At 38.3% G+C, this 24,055-nt stretch overlaps 3 protein-coding genes across 3 annotated transcripts; 1 reads left to right on the top strand and 2 right to left on the bottom strand.

Moving 5' to 3' along the window:
• Positions 1-13,632: 13,632 nt before the first annotated feature.
• Positions 13,633-16,201, top strand: hmgcl (3-hydroxy-3-methylglutaryl-CoA lyase). Its single transcript, XM_058615510.1, has 9 exons — positions 13,633-13,768; positions 13,928-14,011; positions 14,160-14,267; positions 14,396-14,491; positions 14,581-14,729; positions 14,818-14,881; positions 14,976-15,164; positions 15,258-15,383; positions 15,731-16,201. Exons 1-9 carry the CDS (start codon positions 13,673-13,675, stop codon positions 15,830-15,832), a joined length of 1,014 nt encoding a protein of 337 aa, XP_058471493.1. The 5' UTR covers positions 13,633-13,672; the 3' UTR covers positions 15,833-16,201.
• A 461-nt stretch (positions 16,202-16,662) lies between these two features.
• gjb3 (gap junction protein beta 3) lies at positions 16,663-19,353 on the bottom strand. The gene is made up of 2 exons (XM_058616370.1): positions 19,189-19,353; positions 16,663-18,617 (listed from the first exon to the last, which is right to left on the bottom strand). The coding sequence occupies exon 2, from the start codon at positions 18,544-18,546 to the stop codon at positions 17,686-17,688; it is 861 nt and encodes a 286-aa protein (XP_058472353.1). The 5' UTR covers positions 18,547-18,617; positions 19,189-19,353; the 3' UTR covers positions 16,663-17,685.
• Positions 19,354-21,546: 2,193 nt separating this feature from the next.
• Positions 21,547-23,449, bottom strand: LOC131444303 (gap junction beta-4 protein-like). The gene is made up of 2 exons (XM_058614500.1): positions 23,331-23,449; positions 21,547-22,954 (listed from the first exon to the last, which is right to left on the bottom strand). Exon 2 carries the CDS (start codon positions 22,858-22,860, stop codon positions 22,075-22,077), a length of 786 nt encoding a protein of 261 aa, XP_058470483.1. The 5' UTR covers positions 22,861-22,954; positions 23,331-23,449; the 3' UTR covers positions 21,547-22,074.
• Positions 23,450-24,055: the final 606 nt, after the last annotated feature.

The following is a 24,055-nucleotide window of genomic DNA, read 5'->3' as shown; positions in this document are numbered from 1 at the left end:
ATAAAGGTCTCCGTTCTTGGTTGAGAATGACTTTTTTGACTGATTTTGGACGACATACTAACCTATGACTTTTTTGACTGATTTTGGACGACATACTAACCTATGACTTTTTTGACTGATTTTGGACGACATACTAACCTATGACTTTTTTGACTGATTTTGGACGACATACTAACCTATGACTTTTTTGACTGATTTTGGACGACATACTAACCTATGACCTTTTTGACAGATTTTGGACGACATACTAACCTATGACTTTTTTGACTCATTTTGGACGCCATCTAACCTATGACTTTTTTGACTGATTTTGGACGACATACTAACCTTTGACTTTTTTGACTGATTTTGGACGACATACTAACCTATGACTTTTTTGACTGATTTTTGACGACATACTAGCCTATGACTTTTTTGACTGATTTTTGACGACATACTAACCTATGACTTTTTTGACTGATTTTTGACGACATATTAACCTATGTTCTTTTTGACTAATTTTGGACGACATACTAACCTATGACTTTTTTGACTCATTTTGAACAAAATACTAACCTATGACTTTTTTGACTGATTTTGGACGACATACTATACTATGACTTTTTTGACAGTTTTTTTACGACATATTAACCTATGACCTTTTTGACTCATTTTGGACGACATACTTACCTATGACTTTTTTGACCGATTTTGGACTACATACTATACTATGACTTTTTGGATTGATTTTGAACGACATTCTAACCTATGACTTTTTTGACTCATTTTGAACGACATACTAACCTATGACTTTTTTGACTGATTTTAGACGACATACTATACTATGACTTTTTTGACAGATTTTTGATGACATATTAACATGACCTTTTTGACTGATTTTAGACGACATACTATACTATGACTTTTTTGACAGATTTTTGATGACATATTAACCTATGACTTTTTTGACTGATTTTGGACAACAAACTATAGTAAGACTTTTTGACCGATTTTAGACAACATACTATAGTAAGACTTTTTTGACCGATTTTGGACGGCATACTAACCTATGACTTTTTTGACAGATTTTTGACGACACACTAACCTATGACTTTTTTGACTGATTTTGGACGACATACTAACCTATGACTTTTTGGATGGATTTTGAACGACATACTAACCTATGACTTTTTTGACTCATTTTGAACAAAATACTAACCTATGACTTTTTTGACTGATTTTGGACGACATACTATACTATGACTTTTTTGACAGTTTTTTTACGACATATCAACCTATGACCTTTTTGACTCATTTTGGACGACATACTTACCTATGACTTTTTTGACCGATTTTGGACTACATACTATACTATGACTTTTTGGATTGATTTTGAACGACATTCTAACCTATGACTTTTTTGACTCATTTTGAACGACATACTAACCTATGACTTTTTTGACTGATTTTAGACGACATACTATACTATGACTTTTTTGACTGATTTTTGATGACATATTAACCTATGACCTTTTTGACTGATTTTGGACGACATATTATAGTTTGACTTTTTAGACCGATTTTTGACAACATATTATACTATGACTTTTTTGACTGATTTTGGACAACAAACTATAGTAAGACTTTTTGACCGATTTTAGACAACATACTATAGTAAGACTTTTTTGACCGATTTTGGACGGCATACTAACCTATGACTTTTTTGACAGATTTTTGACGACACACTAACCTATGACTTTTTTGACTGATTTTGGACGACATACTAACCTATGACTTTTTGGATGGATTTTGAACGACATACTAACCTATGACTTTTTTGATTGATTTTGGACGACATACTAACCTATGACTTTTTTGACTGATTTTTGACGACATACTAACCTATGACTTTTTTGACTGATTTTTGACGACATACTAACCTATGACTTTTTTGACTGATTTTTGACGACATACTAACCTATGACTTTTTTGACCGATTTTGGACGACATACTAACCTATGACTTTTTTGACAGATTTTGGACGACATACTAACCTATGACTTTTTTGACTGATTTTGGACGACATACTAACCTATGACTTTTTTGACTGATTTTTGACGACATACTAACCTATGACTTTTTTGACTGATTTTTGACGACATACTAGCCTATGACTTTTTTGACTGATTTTGGACGACAGACTATACTATGACTTTTTTGACTGATTTTTGACGATATATTAACCTATGTTCTTTTTGACTCATTTTGGACGACATACTAACCTATGACTTTTTTGACTGATTTTTGACGACATACTAACCTATGACTTTTTTGACTGATTTTTGACGACATACTAGCCTATGACTTTTTTGACTGATTTTGGACGACATACTATACTATGACTTTTTTGACTGATTTTGGACGACATATTAACCTATGTTCTTTTTGACTCATTTTGGCCGACATACTAACCTATGACTTTTTTGACTCATTTTGAACAAAATACTAACCTATGACTTTTTTGACAGTTTTTTTACGACATATTAACCTATGACCTTTTTGACTCATTTTGGACGACATACTTACCTATGACTTTTTTGACCGATTTTGGACTACATACTATACTATGACTTTTTGGATTGATTTTGAACGACATTCTAACCTATGACTTTTTTGACTCATTTTGGACGACATACTAACCTATGACTTTTTTGACTGATTTTGGACGACATACTAACCTATGACTTTTTTGACCGATTTTGGACGACATACTAACCTATGACTTTTTGGATGGATTTTGAACGACATACTAACCTATGACCTTTTTGACTGATTTTGGACGACATACTAACCTATGACTTTTTTGACTCATTTTGGACACCATACTAACCTATGACTTTTTTGACTGATTTTGGACGACACACTAACCTATGACTTTTTTGACTGATTTTTGACGACATACTAACCTATGACTTTTTGACTGATTTTTGACGACATACTAACCTATGACTTTTTTGACAGATTTTGGACGACATACTAACCTATGACTTTTTTGACTGATTTTGGACGACATACTAACCTATGACTTTTTTGACTGATTTTTGACGACATACTAACCTATGACTTTTTTGACTGATTTTGGACGACATACTATACTATGACTTTTTTGACTGATTTTTGACGACATATTAACCTATGTTCTTTTTGACTCATTTTGGACGACATACTAACCTATGACTTTTTTGACTGATTTTGAACGACATACTAACCTATGACCTTTTTGACTCATTTTGGACGACATACTAACCTATGACTTTTTTGACTCATTTTGAACAAAATACTAACCTATGACTTTTTTGACTGATTTTGGACGACATACTATACTATGACTTTTTTGACAGTTTTTTTACGACATATTAACCTATGACCTTTTTGACTCATTTTGGACGACATACTAACCTATGACTTTTTTGACTCATTTTGGACGACATACTTACCTATGACTTTTTTGACCGATTTTGGACTACATACTAACCTATGACTTTTTTGACTAATTTTGGACGACATACTAACCTATGACCTTTTTGACTGATTTTTGACGACATACTAACCTATGACTTTTTGACTCATTTTGGGCGACATACTAACCTATGACTTTTTTGACTGATTTTGAACGACATCCTAACCTATGACTTTTTGACCAATTTTTTGAGACATACTATACTATGACTTTTTTGACTGATTTTTGACGACATATTAACCTATGACTTTTTTGACTGATTTTGGACGACATACTATACTATGACTTTTTTGACAGTTTTTTTTACGACATACTAACCTATGACCTTTTTGACTCATTTTGGACGACATACTTACCTATGACTTTTTTGACCGATTTTGGACTACATACTATACTATGACTTTTTGGATTGATTTTGAACGACATTCTAACCTATGACTTTTTTGACTCATTTTGGACGACATACTAACCTATGACTTTTTTGACTCATTTTGGACACCATACTAACCTATGACTTTTTTGACTCATTTTGGACACCATACTAACCTATGACTTTTTTGACTGATTTTGGACGACATACTAACCTATGACCTTTTTGACTGATTTTGGACGACATACTAACCTATGACTTTTTTGACTGATTTTTGACGACATACTAACCTATGACTTTTTGACTGATTTTTGACGACATACTAACCTATGACTTTTTTGACAGATTTTGGACGACATACTAACCTATGACTTTTTTGACTGATTTTGGACGACATACTAACCTATGACTTTTTTGACTGATTTTTGACGACATACTAACCTATGACTTTTTTGACTGATTTTGGACGACATACTAAACTATGACTTTTTTGACTGATTTTTGACGACATATTAACCTATGTTCTTTTTGACTCATTTTGGACGACATACTAACCTATGACTTTTTTGACTGATTTTTGACGACATACTAACCTATGACTTTTTGACTGATTTTTGACGACATACTAACCTATGACTTTTTTGACAGATTTTGGACGACATACTAACCTATGACTTTTTTGACTGATTTTGGACGACATACTAACCTATGACTTTTTTGACTGATTTTTGACGACATACTAACCTATGACTTTTTTGACTGATTTTGGACGACATACTATACTATGACTTTTTTGACTGATTTTTGACGACATATTAACCTATGTTCTTTTTGACTCATTTTGGACGACATACTAACCTATGACTTTTTTGACTGATTTTGTACGACATACTAACCTATGACCTTTTTGACTCATTTTGGACGACATACTAACCTATGACTTTTTTGACTCATTTTGAACAAAATACTAACCTATGACTTTTTTGACTGATTTTGGACGACATACTATACTATGACTTTTTTGACAGTTTTTTTACGACATATTAACCTATGACCTTTTTGACTCATTTTGGACGACATACTAACCTATGACTTTTTTGACTCATTTGGACGACATACTTACCTATGACTTTTTTGACCGATTTTGGACTACATACTAACCTATGACTTTTTTGACTAATTTTGGACGACATACTAACCTATGACCTTTTTGACTGATTTTTGACGACATACTAAGCTATGACTTTTTGACTCATTTTGGGCGACATACTAACCTATGACTTTTTTGACTGATTTTGAACGACATCCTAACCTATGACTTTTTTGACTGATTTTGGACGATATACTAACCTATGACTTTTTTGACCAATTTTTTGAGACATACTATACTATGACTTTTTTGACAGATTTTTGACGACATGCTAACCTATGACTTTTTTGACTGATTTTGAACGACATACTAACCTATGACTTTTTTGACTGATTTTGGACGACATACTAACCTATGACTTTTTTGACTGATTTTGGACGACATACTATACTATGACTTTTTTGACTTATTTTGGACGACATACTAACCTATGACTTTTTTGACTGATTTTGGACGACATACTAACCTATGACTTTTTTGACTGATTTTGGGCGACATACTATACTATGACTTTTTTGACTTATTTTGGACGACATACTAACCTATGACTTTTTTGACTCATTTTGGACGACATACTAACCTATGACTTTTTTGACTTATTTTGGACGACATACTAACCTATGAGCTTTTTGACTGATTTTGGACGGCATACTAACCTATGACTTTTTTGACTGATTTTGGACGACATACTAACCTATGACTTTTTTGACAGATTTTTGACGACATACTAACCTATGACTTTTTTGACTAATTTTGAATGACATACTCACCTATGACTTTTTTGACTGATTTTGGACGACATACTAACCTATGACTTTTTTGACTGATTTTGGGCGACATACTATACTATGACTTTTTTTGGTGATTTTGGACGACATGCTATACTATGACATATTTACCGATTTTGGACGACATACTATACTATGAATATTTTTGACTGATTTTGGACAACATTATGTCTCTTGTGTGGATTAAATTGTATGTTTACCATCATCTCAGTTGGCTGAGCGGTTTATCATGCTACCTTTCGGGTGCCATCCTCCTTTAGTAGACACTGGCTCGAATCCCACACTCAACGGTAACTGAGACATCTTTAGGGAAGACTATGATTTTTGAACAAAATACTATACTATGACTTTTTTGACCAATTTTTTGAGACATATTAACCTATGACCTTTTTGACTCATTTTGAACGACATACTAACCTATGACCTTTTTGACTGATTTTGGACGACATACTAACCTATGACTTTTTTGACTGATTTTGGACGATTAACTATGACTTTTTTGACAGATTTTGGACGACATACTAACCTATGACTTTTTTGACTCATTTTGGACGACATACTAACCCATGACTTTTTGGATTGATTTTTGACGACATATTAACCTATGACTTTTTTGACTGATTTTGGACAACATACTAACCTATGACTTTTTTGACTGATTTTGGACGACATACTAACCTATGACTTTTTTGACTGATTTTGGACGACATACTATACTATGATTTTTTTGACTGATTTTTGACGACATGCTAACCTATGACTTTTTTGACTGATTTTGGACGACATGCTAACCTATGACTTTTTTGACTCATTTTGGACGACATACTAACCTATGACTTTTTTGACTCATTTTGGACACCATACTAACCTATGACTTTTTTGACTGATTTTGGACGCCATACTAACCTATGACTTTTTTGACTGATTTTGGACGACATACTATACTATGACTTTTTGGATTGATTTTGAACGACATATTAACCTATGACTTTTTTGACTGATTTTGAACGACATACTAACCTATGACTTTTTTGACTGATTTTTGACGACATGCTAACCTATGACTTTTTTGACTCATTTTGGACGGCATGCTATACTATGACATATTTACCGATTTTGGACGACATACTATACTATGAATATTTTTGACTGATTTTGGACAACATTATGTCTCTTGTGTGGATTAAATTGTATGTTTACCATCATCTCAGTTGGCTGAGAGGTTTATCATGCTACCTTTCGGGTGCCATCCTCCTTTAGTAGACACTGGCTCGAATCCCACACTCAACGGTAACTGAGACATCTTTAGGGAAGACTATGATTTTTGAACAAAATACTATACTATGACTTTTTTGACCAATTTTTTGAGACATATGAACCTATGACCTTTTTGACTCATTTTGAACGACATACTAACCTATGACCTTTTTGACTGATTTTGGACGACATACTTAACTATGAGTTTTTTGACAGATTTTGGACGACATACTAACCTATGACTTTTTTGACTCATTTTGGACGACATACTAACCCATGACTTTTTGGATTGATTTTTGACGACATATTAACCTATGACTTTTTTGACTGATTTTGGACAACATACTAACCTATGACTTTTTTGACTGATTTTGGACGACATACTAACCTATGACTTTTTTGACTGATTTTGGACGACATACTATACTATGACTTTTTTGACTCATTTTTGACGACATGCTAACCTATGACTTTTTTGACTGATTTTTGACGACATACTAACCTATGACTTTTTTGACTGATTTTTGACGACATACTATACTATGACTTTTTGGAATGATTTTGAACGACATATTAACCTATGACTTTTTTGACTGATTTTGAACGACATACTAACCTATGACTTTTTTGACTGATTTTTGACGACATGCTAACCTATGACTTTTTTGACACATTTTGGACGACATGCTAACCTATGACTTTTTTGAGTCATTTTGGACGACATACTAACCTATGACTTTTTTGACAGATTTTTGACGACATACTAACCTATGACTTTTTTGACTAATTTTGAATGACATACTAACCTATGACTTTTTTGACTGATTTTGGACGACATACTAACCTATGACTTTTTTGACTGATTTTGGACGACATACTAACCTATGACTTTTTTGACTGATTTTGGGCGACATATTATACTATGACTTTTTTTGGTGATTTTGGACGACATGCTATACTATGACATATTTACCGATTTTGGACGACATACTAACCTATGACTTTTTTCCAAAATCAGTCAAAAAGGTCATAGTGTTCATATGTGGTCCAAAATCAGTCAAAAAGGTCATAGGTTAGTATGTCATCCAAAATCAATCAAAAAAGTCATAGTATAGTATGTCGTCCAAAATCAGTCAAAAAGGTCATAGGTTAGTATGTCGTCCAAAATGAGTCAAAAAAGTCACAGGTTAGTATGTCATGAAAAATCAGTCAAAAAAGTCATAGGTTAGTATGTCGTTAAAAATGAGTGAAAAAAGTCATAGGTTAGTATGTCGTTCAAAATCAGTCAAAAAAGTCATAGGTTAGTATGTCCTCCAAAATCAGTCAAAAAAGTCATAGGTTAGTATGTCGTTCAAAATCAGTCAAAAAAGTCATAGGTTAGTATGTCCTCCAAAATCAGTCAAAAAAGTCATAGGTTAGTATCTCGTCAAAAATCAGTTAAAAAAGTCATAGTATAGTATGTCGTCCAAAATCAGTCAAAAAAGTCATAGGTTAGTATGTCGTTCAAAATGAGTCAAAAAAGTCATAGGTTAGTATGTCGTCCAAAATCAGTCAAAAAAGTCACAGGTTAGTATGTCATTCAAAATCAGTCAAAAAAGGTCATAGGTTAGTATGCCGTCCAAAATCGGTCAAAAACTCATAGATTAGTTTCTCGTCCAAAATGAGTCAAAAAGGTCATAGGTTAGTATGTTGTTCAAAATGAGTCAAAAAAGTCATAGGTTAGCATGTCGTCAAAAATCAGTCAAAAAAGTCATAGGTTAATATGTCGTCAAAAATCAATCCAAAAAGTCATGGGTTAGTATGTCGTCCAAAATGAGTCAAAAAAGTCATAGTCGTTCAAAATGAGTCAAAAGAGTCATAGGTTAGTATGTCGTTCAAAATGAGTCAAAAAAGTCATAGGTTAGTATGTCGTTCAAAATGAGTCAAAAAAGTCATAGGTTAGTATGTCATCAAAAATCCGTCAAAAAGGTCATAGGTTAGTATGTCATCAAAAATCAATCAAAAAAGTCATAGGTTAGCATGTCGTCAAAAATCAGTCAAAAAGGTCATAGGTAAGTATGTCGTTCAAAATCAGTTTAAAAAAGTCAAAGGGTAGTATGTCATCCAAAATCAGTCAAAAAAGTCATAGGTTAGTATGTCATCAAAAATCAGTCAAAAAAGTCATAGTATAGTATGTCGTCCAAAATCAGTCAAAAAAGTCATAGGTTAGCATGTCGTCAAAAATCAGTCAAAAAGGTCATAGGTTAGTATGTCGTCCAAAATCAGTCAAAAAAGGTCATAGGTTAGTATGTCGTTCAAAATCAGTCAAAAAAGTCATAGGTTAGTATGTTGTTCAAAATCAGTTAAAAAAAGTCGTAGATTAGTATGTCATCAAAAATCCGTCAAAAAAGTCACAGGTTAGTATGTCATTCAAAATCAGTCAAAAAAGGTCATAGGTTAGTATGCCGTCCAAAATCTGTCAAAAAGTCATAGATTAGTTTCTCGTCCAAAATGAGTCAAAAAGGTCATAGGTTAGTATGTTGTTCAAAATGAGTCAAAAAAGTCATAGGTTAGCATGTCGTCAAAAATCAGTCAAAAAAGTCATAGGTTAATATGTCGTCAAAAATCAATCCAAAAAGTCATGGGTTAGTATGTCGTCCAAAATGAGTCAAAAAAGTCATAGTCGTTCAAAATGAGTCGAAAGAGTCATAGGTTAGTATGTCGTTCAAAATGAGTCAAAAAAGTCATAGGTTAGCATGTCGTCAAAAATCAGTCAAAAAAGTCATAGGTTAATATGTCGTCAAAAATCAATCCAAAAAGTCATGGGTTAGTATGTCGTTCAAAATGAGTCAAAAGAGTCATAGGTTAGTATGTCGTTCAAAATGAGTCAAAAAAGTCATAGGTTAGTATGTCGTTCAAAATGAGTCAAAAAAGTCATAGGTTAGTATGTCATCAAAAATCCGTCAAAAAGGTCATAGGTTAGTATGTCATCAAAAATCAATCAAAAAAGTCATAGGTTAGCATGTCGTCAAAAATCAGTCAAAAAGGTCATAGGTTAGTATGTCGTTCAAAATCAGTTAAAAAAAGTCATAGGGTAGTATGTCATCCAAAATCAGTCAAAAAAGTCATAGGTTAGTATGTCATCAAAAATCAGTCAAAAAAGTCATAGTATAGTATGTCGTCCAAAATCAGTCAAAAAAGTCATAGGTTAGCATGTCGTCAAAAATCAGTCAAAAAGGTCATAGGTTAGTATGTCGTCCAAAATCAGTCAAAAAAGGTCATAGGTTAGTATGTCGTTCAAAAGCAGTCAAAAAAGTCATAGGTTAGTATGTCATCAAAAATCAGTCAAAAAAGTCATAGGTTAGTATGTCGTTCAAAATGAGTCAAAAAAGTCATAGGTTAGTATGTCATCAAAAATCCGTCAAAAAGGTCATAGGTTAGTATGTCATCAAAAATCAATCAAAAAAGTCATAGGTTAGCATGTCGCAAAAATCAGTCAAAAAGGTCATAGGTTAGTATGTTGTTCAAAATCAGTTAAAAAAAGTCGTAGGTTAGTATGTCATCCAAAATCAGTCAAAAAAGTCATAGGTTAGTATGTCGTCCAAAATCAGTCAAAAAAGTCATAGATTAGTATGTCATCAAAAATCCGTCAAAAAAGTCACAGGTTAGTATGTCATTCAAAATCAGTCAAAAAAGGTCATAGGTTAGTATGCCGTCCAAAATCGGTCAAAAAGTCATAGATTAGTTTCTCGTCCAAAATGAGTCAAAAAGGTCATAGGTTAGTATGTTGTTCAAAATGAGTCAAAAAAGTCATAGGTTAGCATGTCGTCAAAAATCAGTCAAAAAAGTCATAGGTTAATATGTCGTCAAAAATCAATCCAAAAAGTCATGGGTTAGTATGTCGTCCAAAATGAGTCAAAAAAGTCATAGTCGTTCAAAATGAGTCGAAAGAGTCATAGGTTAGTATGTCGTTCAAAATGAGTCAAAAAAGTCATAGGTTAGCATGTCGTCAAAAATCAGTCAAAAAAGTCATAGGTTAATATGTCGTCAAAAATCAATCCAAAAAGTCATGGGTTAGTATGTCGTCCAAAATGAGTCAAAAAAGTCATAGTCGTTCAAAATGAGTCAAAAAAGTCATAGGTTAATATGTCGTCAAAAATCAATCCAAAAAGTCATGGGTTAGTATGTCGTCCAAAATGAGTCAAAAAAGTCATAGTCGTTCAAAATGAGTCAAAAGAGTCATAGGTTAGTATGTCGTTCAAAATGAGTCAAAAAAGTCATAGGTTAGTATGTCGTTCAAAATGAGTCAAAAAAGTCATAGGTTAGTATGTCATCAAAAATCCGTCAAAAAGGTCATAGGTTAGTATGTCATCAAAAATCAATCAAAAAAGTCATAGGTTAGCATGTCTTCAAAAATCAGTCAAAAAGGTCATAGGTTAGTATGTCGTTCAAAATCAGTTAAAAAAAGTCATAGGGTAGTATGTCATCCAAAATCAGTCAAAAAAGTCATAGGTTAGTATGTCATCAAAAATCAGTCAAAAAAGTCATAGTATAGTATGTCGTCCAAAATCAGTCAAAAAAGTCATAGGTTAGCATGTCGTCAAAAATCAGTCAAAAAGGTCATAGGTTAGTATGTCGTCCAAAATCAGTCAAAAAAGGTCATAGGTTAGTATGTCTTTCAAAATCAGTCAAAAAAGTCATAGGTTAGTATGTCATCAAAAATCAGTCAAAAAAGTCCTAGGTTAGTACGTCGTTCAAAATGAGTCAAAAAAGTCATAGGTTAGTATGTCATCAAAAATCCGTCAAAAAGGTCATAGGTTAGTATGTCATCAAAAATCAATCAAAAAAGTCATAGGTTAGCATGTCGCAAAAATCAGTCAAAAAGGTCATAGGTTAGTATGTCGTTCAAAATCAGTTAAAAAAAGTCGTAGGTTAGTATGTCATCCAAAATCAGTCAAAAAAGTCATAGGTTAGTATGTCGTCCAAAATCAGTCAAAAAAGTCATAGGTTAGTATGTCATCAAAAATCCGTCAAAAAAGTCACAGGTTAGTATGTCATTCAAAATCAGTCAAAAAAGGTCATAGGTTAGTATGCCGTCCAAAATCGGTCAAAAAGTCATAGATTAGTTTCTCGTCCAAAATGAGTCAAAAAGGTCATAGGTTAGTATGTTGTTCAAAATGAGTCAAAAAAGTCATAGGTTAGCATGTCGTCAAAAATCAGTCAAAAAAGTCATAGGTTAATATGTCGTCAAAAATCAATCCAAAAAGTCATGGGTTAGTATGTCGTCCAAAATGAGTCAAAAAAGTCATAGTCGTTCAAAATGAGTCGAAAGAGTCATAGGTTAGTATGTCGTTCAAAATGAGTCAAAAAAGTCATAGGTTAGTATGTCATCAAAAATCCGTCAAAAAGGTCATAGGTTAGTATGTCATCAAAAATCAAACAAAAAAGTCATAGGTTAGCATGTCGTCAAAAATCAGTCAAAAAGGTCATAGGTTAGTATGTCATCAAAAATCAGTCAAAAAAGTCATAGTATAGTATGTCGTCCAAAATCAGTCAAAAAGGTCATAGGTTAATATGTCGTAAAAAAACTGTCAAAAAAGTCATAGTATAGTATGTAGTCCAAAATCAGTCAAAAAAGTCATAGGTTAGTTAGTATTTTGTTCAAAATGAGTCAAAAAAGTCATAGGTTAGTATGTCATCAAAAATCAGTCAAAAAAGTCATAGTATAGTATGTCGTCCAAAATCAGTCAAAAAAGTCATAGGTTAGCATGTCGTCAAAAATCAGTCAAAATGGTCATAGGTTAGTATGTCATCCAAAATCAGTCAAAAAAGTCATAGGTTAGTATGTCGTTCAAAATCAGTTAAAAAAAGTCGTAGGTTAGTATGTCGTTCAAAATCAGTCAAAAAAAGTCATAGGTTAGTATGTCATCCAAAATCAGTCAAAAAAGTCATAGGTTAGCATGTCGTCAAAAATCAGTCAAAAAGGTCATAGGTTAGTATGTCGTTCAAAATCAGTCAAAAAAGTCATAGGTTAGTATGTCGTTCAAAATCAGTCAAAAAAGTCATAGGTTAGTATGTCGTTCAAAATCAGTCAAAAAAGTCATAGTATAGTATGTCGTCCAAAATCAGTCAAAAAAGTCATAGGTTAGCATGTCGTCAAAAATCAGTCAAAATGGTCATAGGTTAGTATGTCATCCAAAATCAGTCAAAAAAGTCATAGGTTAGTATGTCGTCCAAAATCAGTCAAAAAAGTCATAGGTTAGTATGTCGTTCAAAATCAGTCAAAAAAGTCATAGGTTAGTATGTCGTCCAAAATCAGTCAAAAAAGTCATAGGTTAGTATGTAGTCCAAAATCAGTAAAAAAATATCATACTATAGTATGACATTTTTGTCACATTGTGAAGGACATACTAAATAAACTATGACTTTGTGGTGTAGTTACGTGGATACAATGTAATAAAAGTGAGGCATAATAACAACGAAAAAGCAAGACGAGTGTGAATTCAAACAACAATTTCATGTAGTTCCCACCTGCAGCCGGTAGATGGCGCCCTTGCAATGTATGAGACTCATGTAAGTGACCGGTTCTCCTGGAGAAGAAGTGTCACTGTGACGGAGGCTGAACCAACATGGCGGCCATCGTGCGGTTTGTCAACAGAAGCAGCTACAGTTCAGCGATGGGCCAACAGTTCCTGACGTTCAGCTCCGCAGCGAAGGTCCAAGCAGTGAGTTTGAATCTTTGTTATGCTTTAACTTATAGTTATAGCTTATAGTGACGTGTTGTGTGATTATTTATCCAGTTGTGTGTAAGCGAAGTAGTAACAGACTGTCTTTAGCCTGTGACAGGTAATGCTACATCTGTGTGTGTGTGTGTGTGTGTGTAGGCTGGAGTCACAGCTAATTCAGTTCTTCCAAAGAAGGTGAAAATAGTGGAGGTCGGTCCCAGAGATGGTCTTCAGAATGAGAAGGTAAATATTCACATGTATATGCTTATTTCTATTTAAATAACACTTCAGGGCATGTCTCATGTCAGCTGGGTTGTGTGTCTAGGGCTGAGTCATATTGTTTTCAGTGTTTTTAAAGTCTCCCCTCCCCCATTGTTATTGTTGCTTTCAGACTCTCGTGACCACCGAGACAAAAATCAATCTGATTGACTTGTTGTCAGAGTCGGGACTGCCAGTCATCGAGGCCACCAGCTTCGTGTCTCCAAAATGGGTCCCACAGGTGAGTCTGTTGTCCCAGAGCTATTCATATGCAAAGTGCTTCAGAGACTACAGTGTGTAGGAATGAAAGGGCGCTTACTGTCAACAATAATAGGTTTCTGTTCTTGTTTTTTTCCCGCCCAATGTCAGATGGCCGACCAGGTGGAGGTGATGAAGGGGATTTGTAGAAAACCCGGAGTCTCTTATCCAGTCCTCACCCCCAACCTCAAGGGATTCCAGACTGCTGTGGGTGTCCATTATTATATTTTAGCAACATTTCAAGATTAACCGTCGTACCCTGAAACTGTCTTTTCTTTGCTTTTTACATACCACAGCTGAAGGCGGGAGCTTCAGAGGTAGCCATATTTGGTGCCGCATCTGAGCTTTTCAGTAAGAAGAACATCAACTGCTCTGTGGACGAGAGTTTGCAGCGCTTCGCCGAGGTTATGAAAGCAGCTAAAGAGGCCGGTGTGCCAGTCAGAGGGTACGAGGATACGAGCTTAACAAACCATTAAACCCCGGCAGTTTGATCATTGCATGTGTCTGATATTTCACGTTGTTCGCGGTCACAGATACGTGTCGTGTGTTCTTGGATGTCCGTATGAAGGCACGGTTTCACCTGAAAAAGTGGCACATGTGAGTTCTTTTTTTTTTTTATGTCTGTTTACAATACGTAAAAAAGACTAATTTACTACTAGACGTAAGCTCAAGGTCTGCCTCTGTCTTGCAGGTAGCAAAGCGTTTGTACTCTATGGGCTGCTACGAGATCTCACTGGGTGACACCATCGGAGTGGGGACTCCAGGTAGCATGACTCAGATGTTGGCAGCAGTGACCAAAGAGGTGCCAGTCAGTGCTCTGGCGGTGCATTGCCACGATACCTATGGCCAGGCCCTGGCTAATATTTTTGTAGCCTTACAGGTCAGCCACGCAAAAAATAAAGTGTAAGGTATGATTTATAGAAAGCTGAGCAGTATTGAATTAAAGAGGGGAAATGTTGTCTTTGTTGTACAGATGGGAATCAGTGTGGTAGATTCATCAGTAGCTGGACTGGGTGGCTGTCCCTATGCCCAGGGTGCTTCTGGGAATGTTGCAACTGAAGATGTCGTCTACATGTTGCATGGACTTGGCATTCAAACGGTGAGAAGCCACATTTTGTTTTATTTCCAGTTGAGCCTAGGATACAATGTGTACAGAAAGGTTTTGGAGTGGCTTGGTTTTCATTAATAGAGCTCTCTTTATTATCTATTTGTTATACTATTGTTGTACTATTACTTTGCATTTAATTGAGTACTTAGACATGTTAAAAATGTATAGTTTATGGTAGTTTTCAAAGCAAAACATAGCAGCAGTGCGGCTCAGATGGAAGTAAAAGAAATAAACCTTAGACGTTTTCTTTTGCTCGTGGACAAACAAAAGTTGTCGTAGCTATTTAGTGAATGCGAGTTGCCTCCTAAAATGTCGGATTTCCTCTCGTCACTCACCAGGGAGTGGACCTCACCAAGCTAATGACCGCCGGAGCGTTCATCTGCCGGAGCCTGAACAGGAAGAGCAACTCCAAAGTGGCACAGGCCATCTGTAAACTGTAACACATGTGTGTGTGTCCCCCCCCCCTCTTTAACTTTGATTTGTCATCATATACCTGAATGAGAATATTATTCTTTTTAATATGTGGATGGTACTGACCCCATTTTCTTCTTCCTTATGTCAAGTCACGGAATCTCAAAGACTGAAAATACACCTGTAATAGATGAATTACCTGTTCACGTCTGAAAAGACAGAAGTGTTGTTTTTGATTTTTGATTTTTCATCATTACTCTGTTCCAACGGTCCCGGGGCATTGTGCTGGTTGATGAAATGTGAATGAATTGTGTTAAAAGTATTTATTTTTAATATACCTGTACATATGCGACTACGTTGTGAAATTTAAAAATAAACATTTCATAAAAGAAAGTGTATCTGATCCTCAGAGCTGTTGTTGACAATATTAAGTAGTATTAAGTGAGAGCTAATCTTCGACACAATCTCTTAAGTGATTTTTTTTTTTTTACACTTCGTTGCTGAAAAGATTGGAGATAAAAACGCCGCACCTCAGGGAAACCCGACCGACGAGTCCGACAGGCAGACTGAGATTCTCAACTGCAAACCTCGTCAACAGAGACGTTCACGCATGACGGAGACAAAGTCGCTCATCACGATGATTCACGGAAATTTGAAATAAGTGAACGCTGACGGTGTAAGAGGAGTGTAAGAGTTTTAAGTCATGAGTTGGCATCAATGGAAAATTCATCTCCGTGAGAAATTAGTGTTTCGTCGAGCCTTAGTATTGTCTTTAGAGAAATAGCTTTTTCTGTTACTTCCTGTGTATGAATCTAAACGTTTACTTTTAAATGGAAACAAAATGTGGAAACACATGAAGTATAGTTCAATTTAATTTATTCAAAGTTATAAAAATGACAAGTTCAGTAACAAGTGCAGGGAAAATACATTTCCTCCTGATGTGCACAGCGGAGGAACGACAACTCGGAACAGTCGGCTGAGTTGTGTGTGTGTTTGTTTCTCCGCTGTGCTACAGCTCCAGCAACACAGTTGAACAGCAGCATTCCTCTTCGCCCCATTTTTAAAGTCAACAACGTTGGTGTGAGGCGAGTTTGTGTACAGCATGTCAGCGGTCTATATGTACAACAACACGTAGCTGTGCAGCACAAACCTGAGAGAGTTTTAAAGTCTGTGGAAGAGGGGAAACATAAAGGGATAAACTGATGATATATTAGTGATTTAGTTTTATTCATTTTGGGCCAGTTAACACACCTTCAAGTAATAACAGCCATAACTCCGTGCTCCGGTGCAGCTGTGTTTACCATACATAGAAAACTTGAGATCACTGGGACGACAAAACTGTCCGAGATCTGAGAGTAAATTAAATAAGAGATGAGTGGACTGTACACTTTACACTCAAAAGCACCCTGACACACCACTGTACACACGGGCAGGGAGGGTGAATACCTCTGCCAGGTGTGTCCTGCCTCCCTACGGCTGGTGAGTGACATTGTTTCCTTCCTGTGTCAAAACGCCAATCACGACAAAGACGGAGTGAAACTCCGCTGGTATGTTCTAACAGAGGTGAAACTGTGACGATGGAAAAGGTGCAGAGACCGCTATTGTATTCAAAAATGGAACCTCGCGTAATTATCAACAAATCAGTTTGGCTCTAAATGACTTGTAAATATTGTGGAAGTCGACTTGGAAACCAAAGTTCATGCTCTCCAGAAGAGTCTGTGGATGTGGACACAGAGGCCCACAGAGTGAATCCAGTAAGGATGACTCAGCCTCCAGGTTCTCACACATTCTGTGTTTTTGGCTCATTGAACTGAGTCTGTTTTGAGGCTCTGCAGCCCAAACACTGCTGAGCTCCTGATATTTGTCCTGGCTTTGGCTTCGATCATGACATAGAGGACAGGTTGGGAGCCGAGGCCCGAATCTTGTCGTGCAGTTTCAGCGTGGCCGGCTGAAATGACGGCAGGACGCCCTTGAAGGGCTGCGGCGACTCCTTCTCTTTGATCGTTGGCAACGGCTGGTTTGTCGTGTTGAACGGGTCGTCGTGGTAGTCGTCGTGATGCACGGCCACGTTGCGATGGCGCCTCTTGAACTTGTTGGTGCACCTCGCGATGCGCTTGGAGATGAGGTAAACGATCTCGCAGATGTTCAGGACGATGCAGAGGGCCGACGCGCCCACCATGAAGTAGGTGAAGACCTTCTTCTCGGTAGGGTGACCGATGTAACAGTCCACCTGGTTGGGGCACGGCGACACCTCGCACTTGACCAGCCGTGGCAGGTAGAAGCTGTCATACACCCAGTGGAGCAGGTAGAGGAAGACGACCTCGATGGCTGTTTTTACAAAGAGGCTGATCAGGTACGTCCACCACAGGCCGCCGTGCTTCTTGCCCGTGTTGTTGTAGAGCTTGACGGTCTCCCCATGCTTGGCCCTGTACTTGCGCTCGCGGTCGTCCCGGTACGCCACGTGCATGACCACCATGAAGGAGGGACACGTGACGAAGATGAGCTGCAGGGCCCACAGGCGGATGTGGGAGATGGGGAAGTAGTGGTCGTAGCAGACGTTGGCGCAGCCCGGCTGCTTCGTGTTGCAGTCAAAGTCCTTCTGCTCATCGCCCCACACTCTCTCTGCTGCCACCACATACACCATCACCCTGAACACAAACACCACTGACAGCCATATTCTCCCGAACGCTGTCGAGTACTTGTTCACCCCACTGAGAAGAGCTTGGAAGGTCTTCCAGTCCATGTCCTTGGCTGGAAATCAGATGAATCTTCTGAAGAAATGCTTCTGTCTCTCGTGGCAGTTTCTCTTCAAACCTGTTAGTGACAAGAACAATTCAACATGTTTTTGTTATTTGTTTAGTTTAGTTTCAATCCTAAAGCAGTCATTTACATCTCTCGCATATCATTTAAATAAGCCCCGCCTTTTATGTACTTCTAACAAAGAAACTGAGTAACTCGAGGCAAAACAATCGTGTTTGAAAGCTGTTTGTTTTAAACATTTACTTAATATACTCATGGGAATATGTTCTAAAAGTGAAAAATATTAACATTCTGCTTTAAATCTGTTGAATCGACTGCACGTGTGAATCTGGGTGCTGTCTGTGCCTTTTACGCACGGCTCCTGTGCGTCATTTCGGTTTTCGTGGCCAAGTTTGGCTCGTGGCCGACAAAAAGCTGTCTCTCGCCTGTGACCACCGTCAAATTACTCAACTACTAACTCTGACCTGATGATGATGAAGATGAAGACGAAGAGAAGTGAGCGAACAAAAACATCTGGGTTTCAACTGGCTCGAGCGCGGCGGACTAAGACATTCGCGAAGACATTATCTCATCTCAGACTCAGAAGAAAAAAAAAAGTTAATGTAAAAGAGTTATTTCCACTCACCGAGAGACGTTTTTAATCCATGGTCGTGTAAAAGCCGCGCGATTTCCACGTATTTCCAACGGTTCTGTTGTCGCTTTTACGTGGTTTCAGTGCGTGGACGCACAGATTCGTCTCGTGTAGACAGGTAGAGACGGATGCAGTGTTGAGAAATGCGCTCGTGGGTGTGGTTAAAGCAGAAAAACTGGAGCCTCAGATGATCCCCTTTCTCTCTCTCTCTCCCTCCCTCTCTTTCTCCACCTCCCTCTCTCATGTTCTTTCATGGCCACATTCAAGTGTTCAAAGACAGTTGAAATACGCGTCCTCTCCATTTCATAAAGCAGGTATAAACCGTGTCCAGCTGCTGAGACTGGGACTGGCAAACATGAGGGTCACAGTGAGACACAGTGAGGCCCTGCACCGCTTCCCCAAGTGTTTTAATTTCAGTGTGAGAACGAAATCTACACATAAAACCCATATAATTATGTTGCTGTGCCAGAATGTGCCAATCTGGGCATCTAAAGAAGTATGTTACTGTTTATTGACACAAGTTTTAGGGGTGTTGTTCTATGTGTGCCTTGTTTCCATGATGACGTCTCTTTGTCTGAACTTGTTTCGCAGTGTTCGGTGGTGTACATTGTACGTAAGAGGCAGGCAGACACACCCTGAGGTGAATATATTTGTGCCGTACATGTCCTCGGCCCCCTTTTTCTTTGTTTTCTCGACTATAAGGTGTGTTTGGCAACACATTTCCTGAGCTGCTCTGATGGGGTCGGCTGTGGAAAAAGGTGAAGAGGTCACGGAAGAAGGAAACACATAATTATGTCTCTGTTCCTCTTTGCTTAATTTCCTGCTGGTTTTCTGTTTTATACACACCCACAAAAAGGAATGTATCGTGTTCCATTTTCCTTTGTAAAACAAAGCTGGACTCAGACAACAGTCCCAAGCTCATCCTCAACAACTCCACTCAAGTTCGCGTCTACATTTCATTTGTATGTTTTTGTAAAAGAAACGTCTCATTATTAGTAATGTTTACGGATGACTTCCGGCCTGGGGATTATGAAAGCTTGGCCGACTGTCAACAACTTGCCAGATCTTGCAGATTGGTGCCTGCTTTCAGATCACAAGAATCCTGTGTTTACATCACGTATTAAAGGCAAAGATTCCTTTTTGGCCACTTTGAAACCAATCGACACGAACCAGTGTCACTACACAAGCGCAGAATCTGTCTGATCTGAGCGTGAACTCCTGTGAAAACGTCTCCAAATCACACACTGAGACTCAAAGTCTCGCAGGCCCGAGTTACAACTCTCAGAGTTTTGTTAGAAGTATCAGCGGCGGCTGATGTGCAACATTCAGAGACATCACATCATAGAGGACAGGAGTGTTCAGAGAGAGTGGGAGGAATGGAGGAAGAGAGAGAGAGAGAGAGAGAGAGAGAGCTTTTTGGCTGCAGATGCTGAACTGGTCCAGGCAGTCTACATTGACACACCTGCAGGAATGCACGCCATGACTCAGCCTCGGCCACAAGTCCTAACAAGATGGAACACTCTTCTCTGCTGGTGCTGTGACAGGAAGGAAATGTACTAGAGCAGAGAGAGAGAGAGAGAGAGCTGGGACAAAAACAGATAACAACGTCCATTAAGTGGGAGTGGTCTCTTAATGAAAGTAACAAACATCCTGGAGCTTTTTTTTAATCTTATTATTTATTTTTACAGCCTGCACAAGTATATTATTACATATTTGGTTAATACTTGAAACTTGAAGGCTCACATTCTCTCAGGAGAATGTTTCCAGTCCACAAACACACTGTTTCCCTTTACATCCTGTGGCATCTAGTCTTTCAGGTATTGTTACATTTCTGCACACACACACGTACACGTATACGTACACAGGTGTGATACAACATTGTTTCCAGTGAAAAACCCCCAGTGCCAGGTGATGATTGTTTGAGAAGTGCCTTCTGTCTTTCTTCTGCACAGCGGCAGTTACTGAATGCACATCCTTGTTTCCCCACTCTCACTACATCTCTCCTCTGGCACAATGCAGTGTAAATAGTGGATAAATCCATTCAGAGGTCTGTAAAGACCTCCGAATTCCTGCACTGGGTGGTTCCACACGTCTGCGCCGATGAATCAGAGGGGAGTGGGAGGCTCCTCCTCCTCCTCCTCCACCCTTCTCTAAGTACCAATCAACCAAAACAATGAGGGCACCGCTGCATAGCAACACAGAAATGTGTGTAAGTGGTGGTGAGGGTGGGATTTATAAGAAAAACATGAGGAAAAAGTGGAAGCAGAACAAGACTCTGTGAACGCTGTGAAACCACAGAGCAAGAAATCCTTCTCTGAACGTTGTGGAGAAAAAACAAACGTGCGTCAATCGTGGAAAATAATCATCTTTAATCAAAAACATCAACAACTCCATGCAGTCGTGCTGCACTTATTACGAGGTTATTATTAACAACTGCATGAAGACTTCATGAGGCCTGTAAACACACATACAACACAGCTCGCTCACACTTACATAAATTATGTAGAAAGTACAGAACATTTACAGCAACGAGGAAAGACACAGCAGAGTCTGCGCTGAGCGGTTTAAGGCTGGGCTCGAGCGGAGGGGAAACTCTTACGCAGAGACCACATGTGTTTAGGAAACTCTTCTCTCCAAACCACCCAGTGACTCATGTCAATGAAATCAAGACCAAATCTGACCCTGCATCACACAAATTCACTCCTTTTTCCCATCAATCCCAAAAACAGTGGTCACATTCCAGATCAATGACACATTTAGTCTTTGACTCTGGACCAAAACGAACTCCAGTGTAGTTCAGACTCCGACAGACGTGCCTGTGGAGTGAGAAGAAGCGTCTTTCCTCCTTCATGTCTTTGTGTCTCTTATTGTGTCCGCCTCTCAAGATATGGCGACGCTGTATGAGGGCGCCGGCGTCTCCGGCGTGGTCCCCCGCTTCACGCTGGTCGCCTCCATCAAGTTGCTCCCACTGGACATGGTGTGGGTCACGGATTTGCGTGAGTGGTGCATGGCGGTGAGGCATTCGCGCAGGCGTTTGCCGATCAGGTAGACGATCTCAAACACCGAGAGCAGGATGCAGAGCAGGCTGGTGACCACCATGAAGAGCGTGAAGATTCTCTTCTCCGTGGGCCGGGAGATGAAGCAGTCCACCTTGTTGGGACACGGCTTCTGCTCGCACTTGATGAGCGACGGGAAGTCGTAGCCCTCGTAGATGTGGTAGACGAGGTAGACGAAGGTGGCGTCCACGCCTATCTTGAAGACCAGCGTGAGGACGTAGGTCCACCACAGGCCCCCGCGCTTCTTGCCCGTGTTTTGGTAGAGGCGGCGGCAGTTCTCGCCGTACTTCTCGCGGTTCTTCCGCTCCCTGTCGTCCCGGTAGGCCACGTGCATCACCACCAGGAGCGACGGGCAGGTGACGAAGATGAGCTGCAGCGCCCACAGGCGGATGTGGGACACGGGGAAGAAGTGGTCGTAGCAGACGTTGTGGCAGCCGGGCTGAACCGTGTTGCACTTGAAGTCTTTCTGCTCGTCGCCCCACACCTTCTCCGCCGCCACGACAAACACCATGACCCTGAAGAGGAAGACGATGGAGAGCCAGACTCGGCCGAAGGCTGTGGAGTACTTGTTGACTCCGCTAAGGAGGCTCTGGAGGAAAGACCAGTTCATGACGAGGTTTCTTCACAGTCTGTCTTCCCCTCCTGCTGATGGAAGACAGGGCAGACTCTTCTCAGAGGAAACGACACAGGCAGACTTCAGGAATCTGTCAACGTGGAGCAAAAACAAAAAGTCTCCCATGAAAGAATGTTCAAGTATAAAAGAACAAAGGATCTGCGTTAGTAACGCGTGAAATCACGTGTTTTACACGCGAGTTTACAAACAAACGTGTGTTTAACACGAGCACAAACGCGACGCTGGTGTTTTATTACACTTTCGGAAACAACAACCGAGTTTGTGCGGAGATTAAAAAATAAAAAAAAATCACTCTCGCTGCGTCAAACTACTGTGTACAAGCACGCGCGTTACGCATATCCAAAAGCGAAAAGTCTAAAAGCGAGTCAATCCAAACACGTTCACTTTACTTAAACTTTAACTTTTACACTCGGAACTACTTAACAAAGTGACTTTAAAATACTCACAAGTTTGTACGCAGTCGATGCGGTTCAGCGTCGAAGTGGAGGAACAGGATTTGGATGAAACTTGTGCGACGATGATCTGACGATTTCTCAACAGCAGAGTGAGAGAGAGAGAGAGAGAGAGAGAATGAGGGGGAGAGAGAGAGGGAGGGTGGAGTTGTTTGCCTGAGAAGAGTGAAGAGCTCTCGACCTGCTCAGGTGTGGCTGCTCCGCTCCTCCAGCGCACACACACACACACACACACACACACACACCCTTTTATTCTAAACAGTTTAGATTTAGATCAACACAATATTCTGCCACCAAGACCTTGTAGTGTTTTATTATCATTATCATTATTATTATGAACAATAATAATAATAATAATGTAAAGAAAGAATACAGATTTTTATTGCACATTAGTAAAAACGAACAGGGACTTTACTTAATTTACTAAAAAAATTGGTAGAATAAGCAATGGCAAATGTCCAAATGTTGCTCTATATCCATCTCTCAGATGTTAAACAGAGGAGTGAACACTTATACAGATGTTTTGTTATTGTTGTGATCAGTTAAGAAGCTTTTGGAGTTCAATTCATTCCTTTACTAAATCAAGATTACAGATAGAACTTGATTTAAAATGGTTATTTGGACTTCTAACTATAAGAATTAAATTTTTCTTGGCAAAAAAACCCTAAACTCCTTATTTTAACCAAACATATTCAAATATTGAGAAAACAATCTAAAAA

Source organism: Solea solea, chromosome 18, assembly GCF_958295425.1.
Source record: "Solea solea chromosome 18, fSolSol10.1, whole genome shotgun sequence".
Lineage (NCBI taxonomy): Eukaryota > Metazoa > Chordata > Actinopteri > Pleuronectiformes > Soleidae > Solea > Solea solea.
The sequence above is the reverse complement of the archived record's forward strand: the minus strand, read 5'-3'. Positions and strand labels throughout refer to the sequence as shown.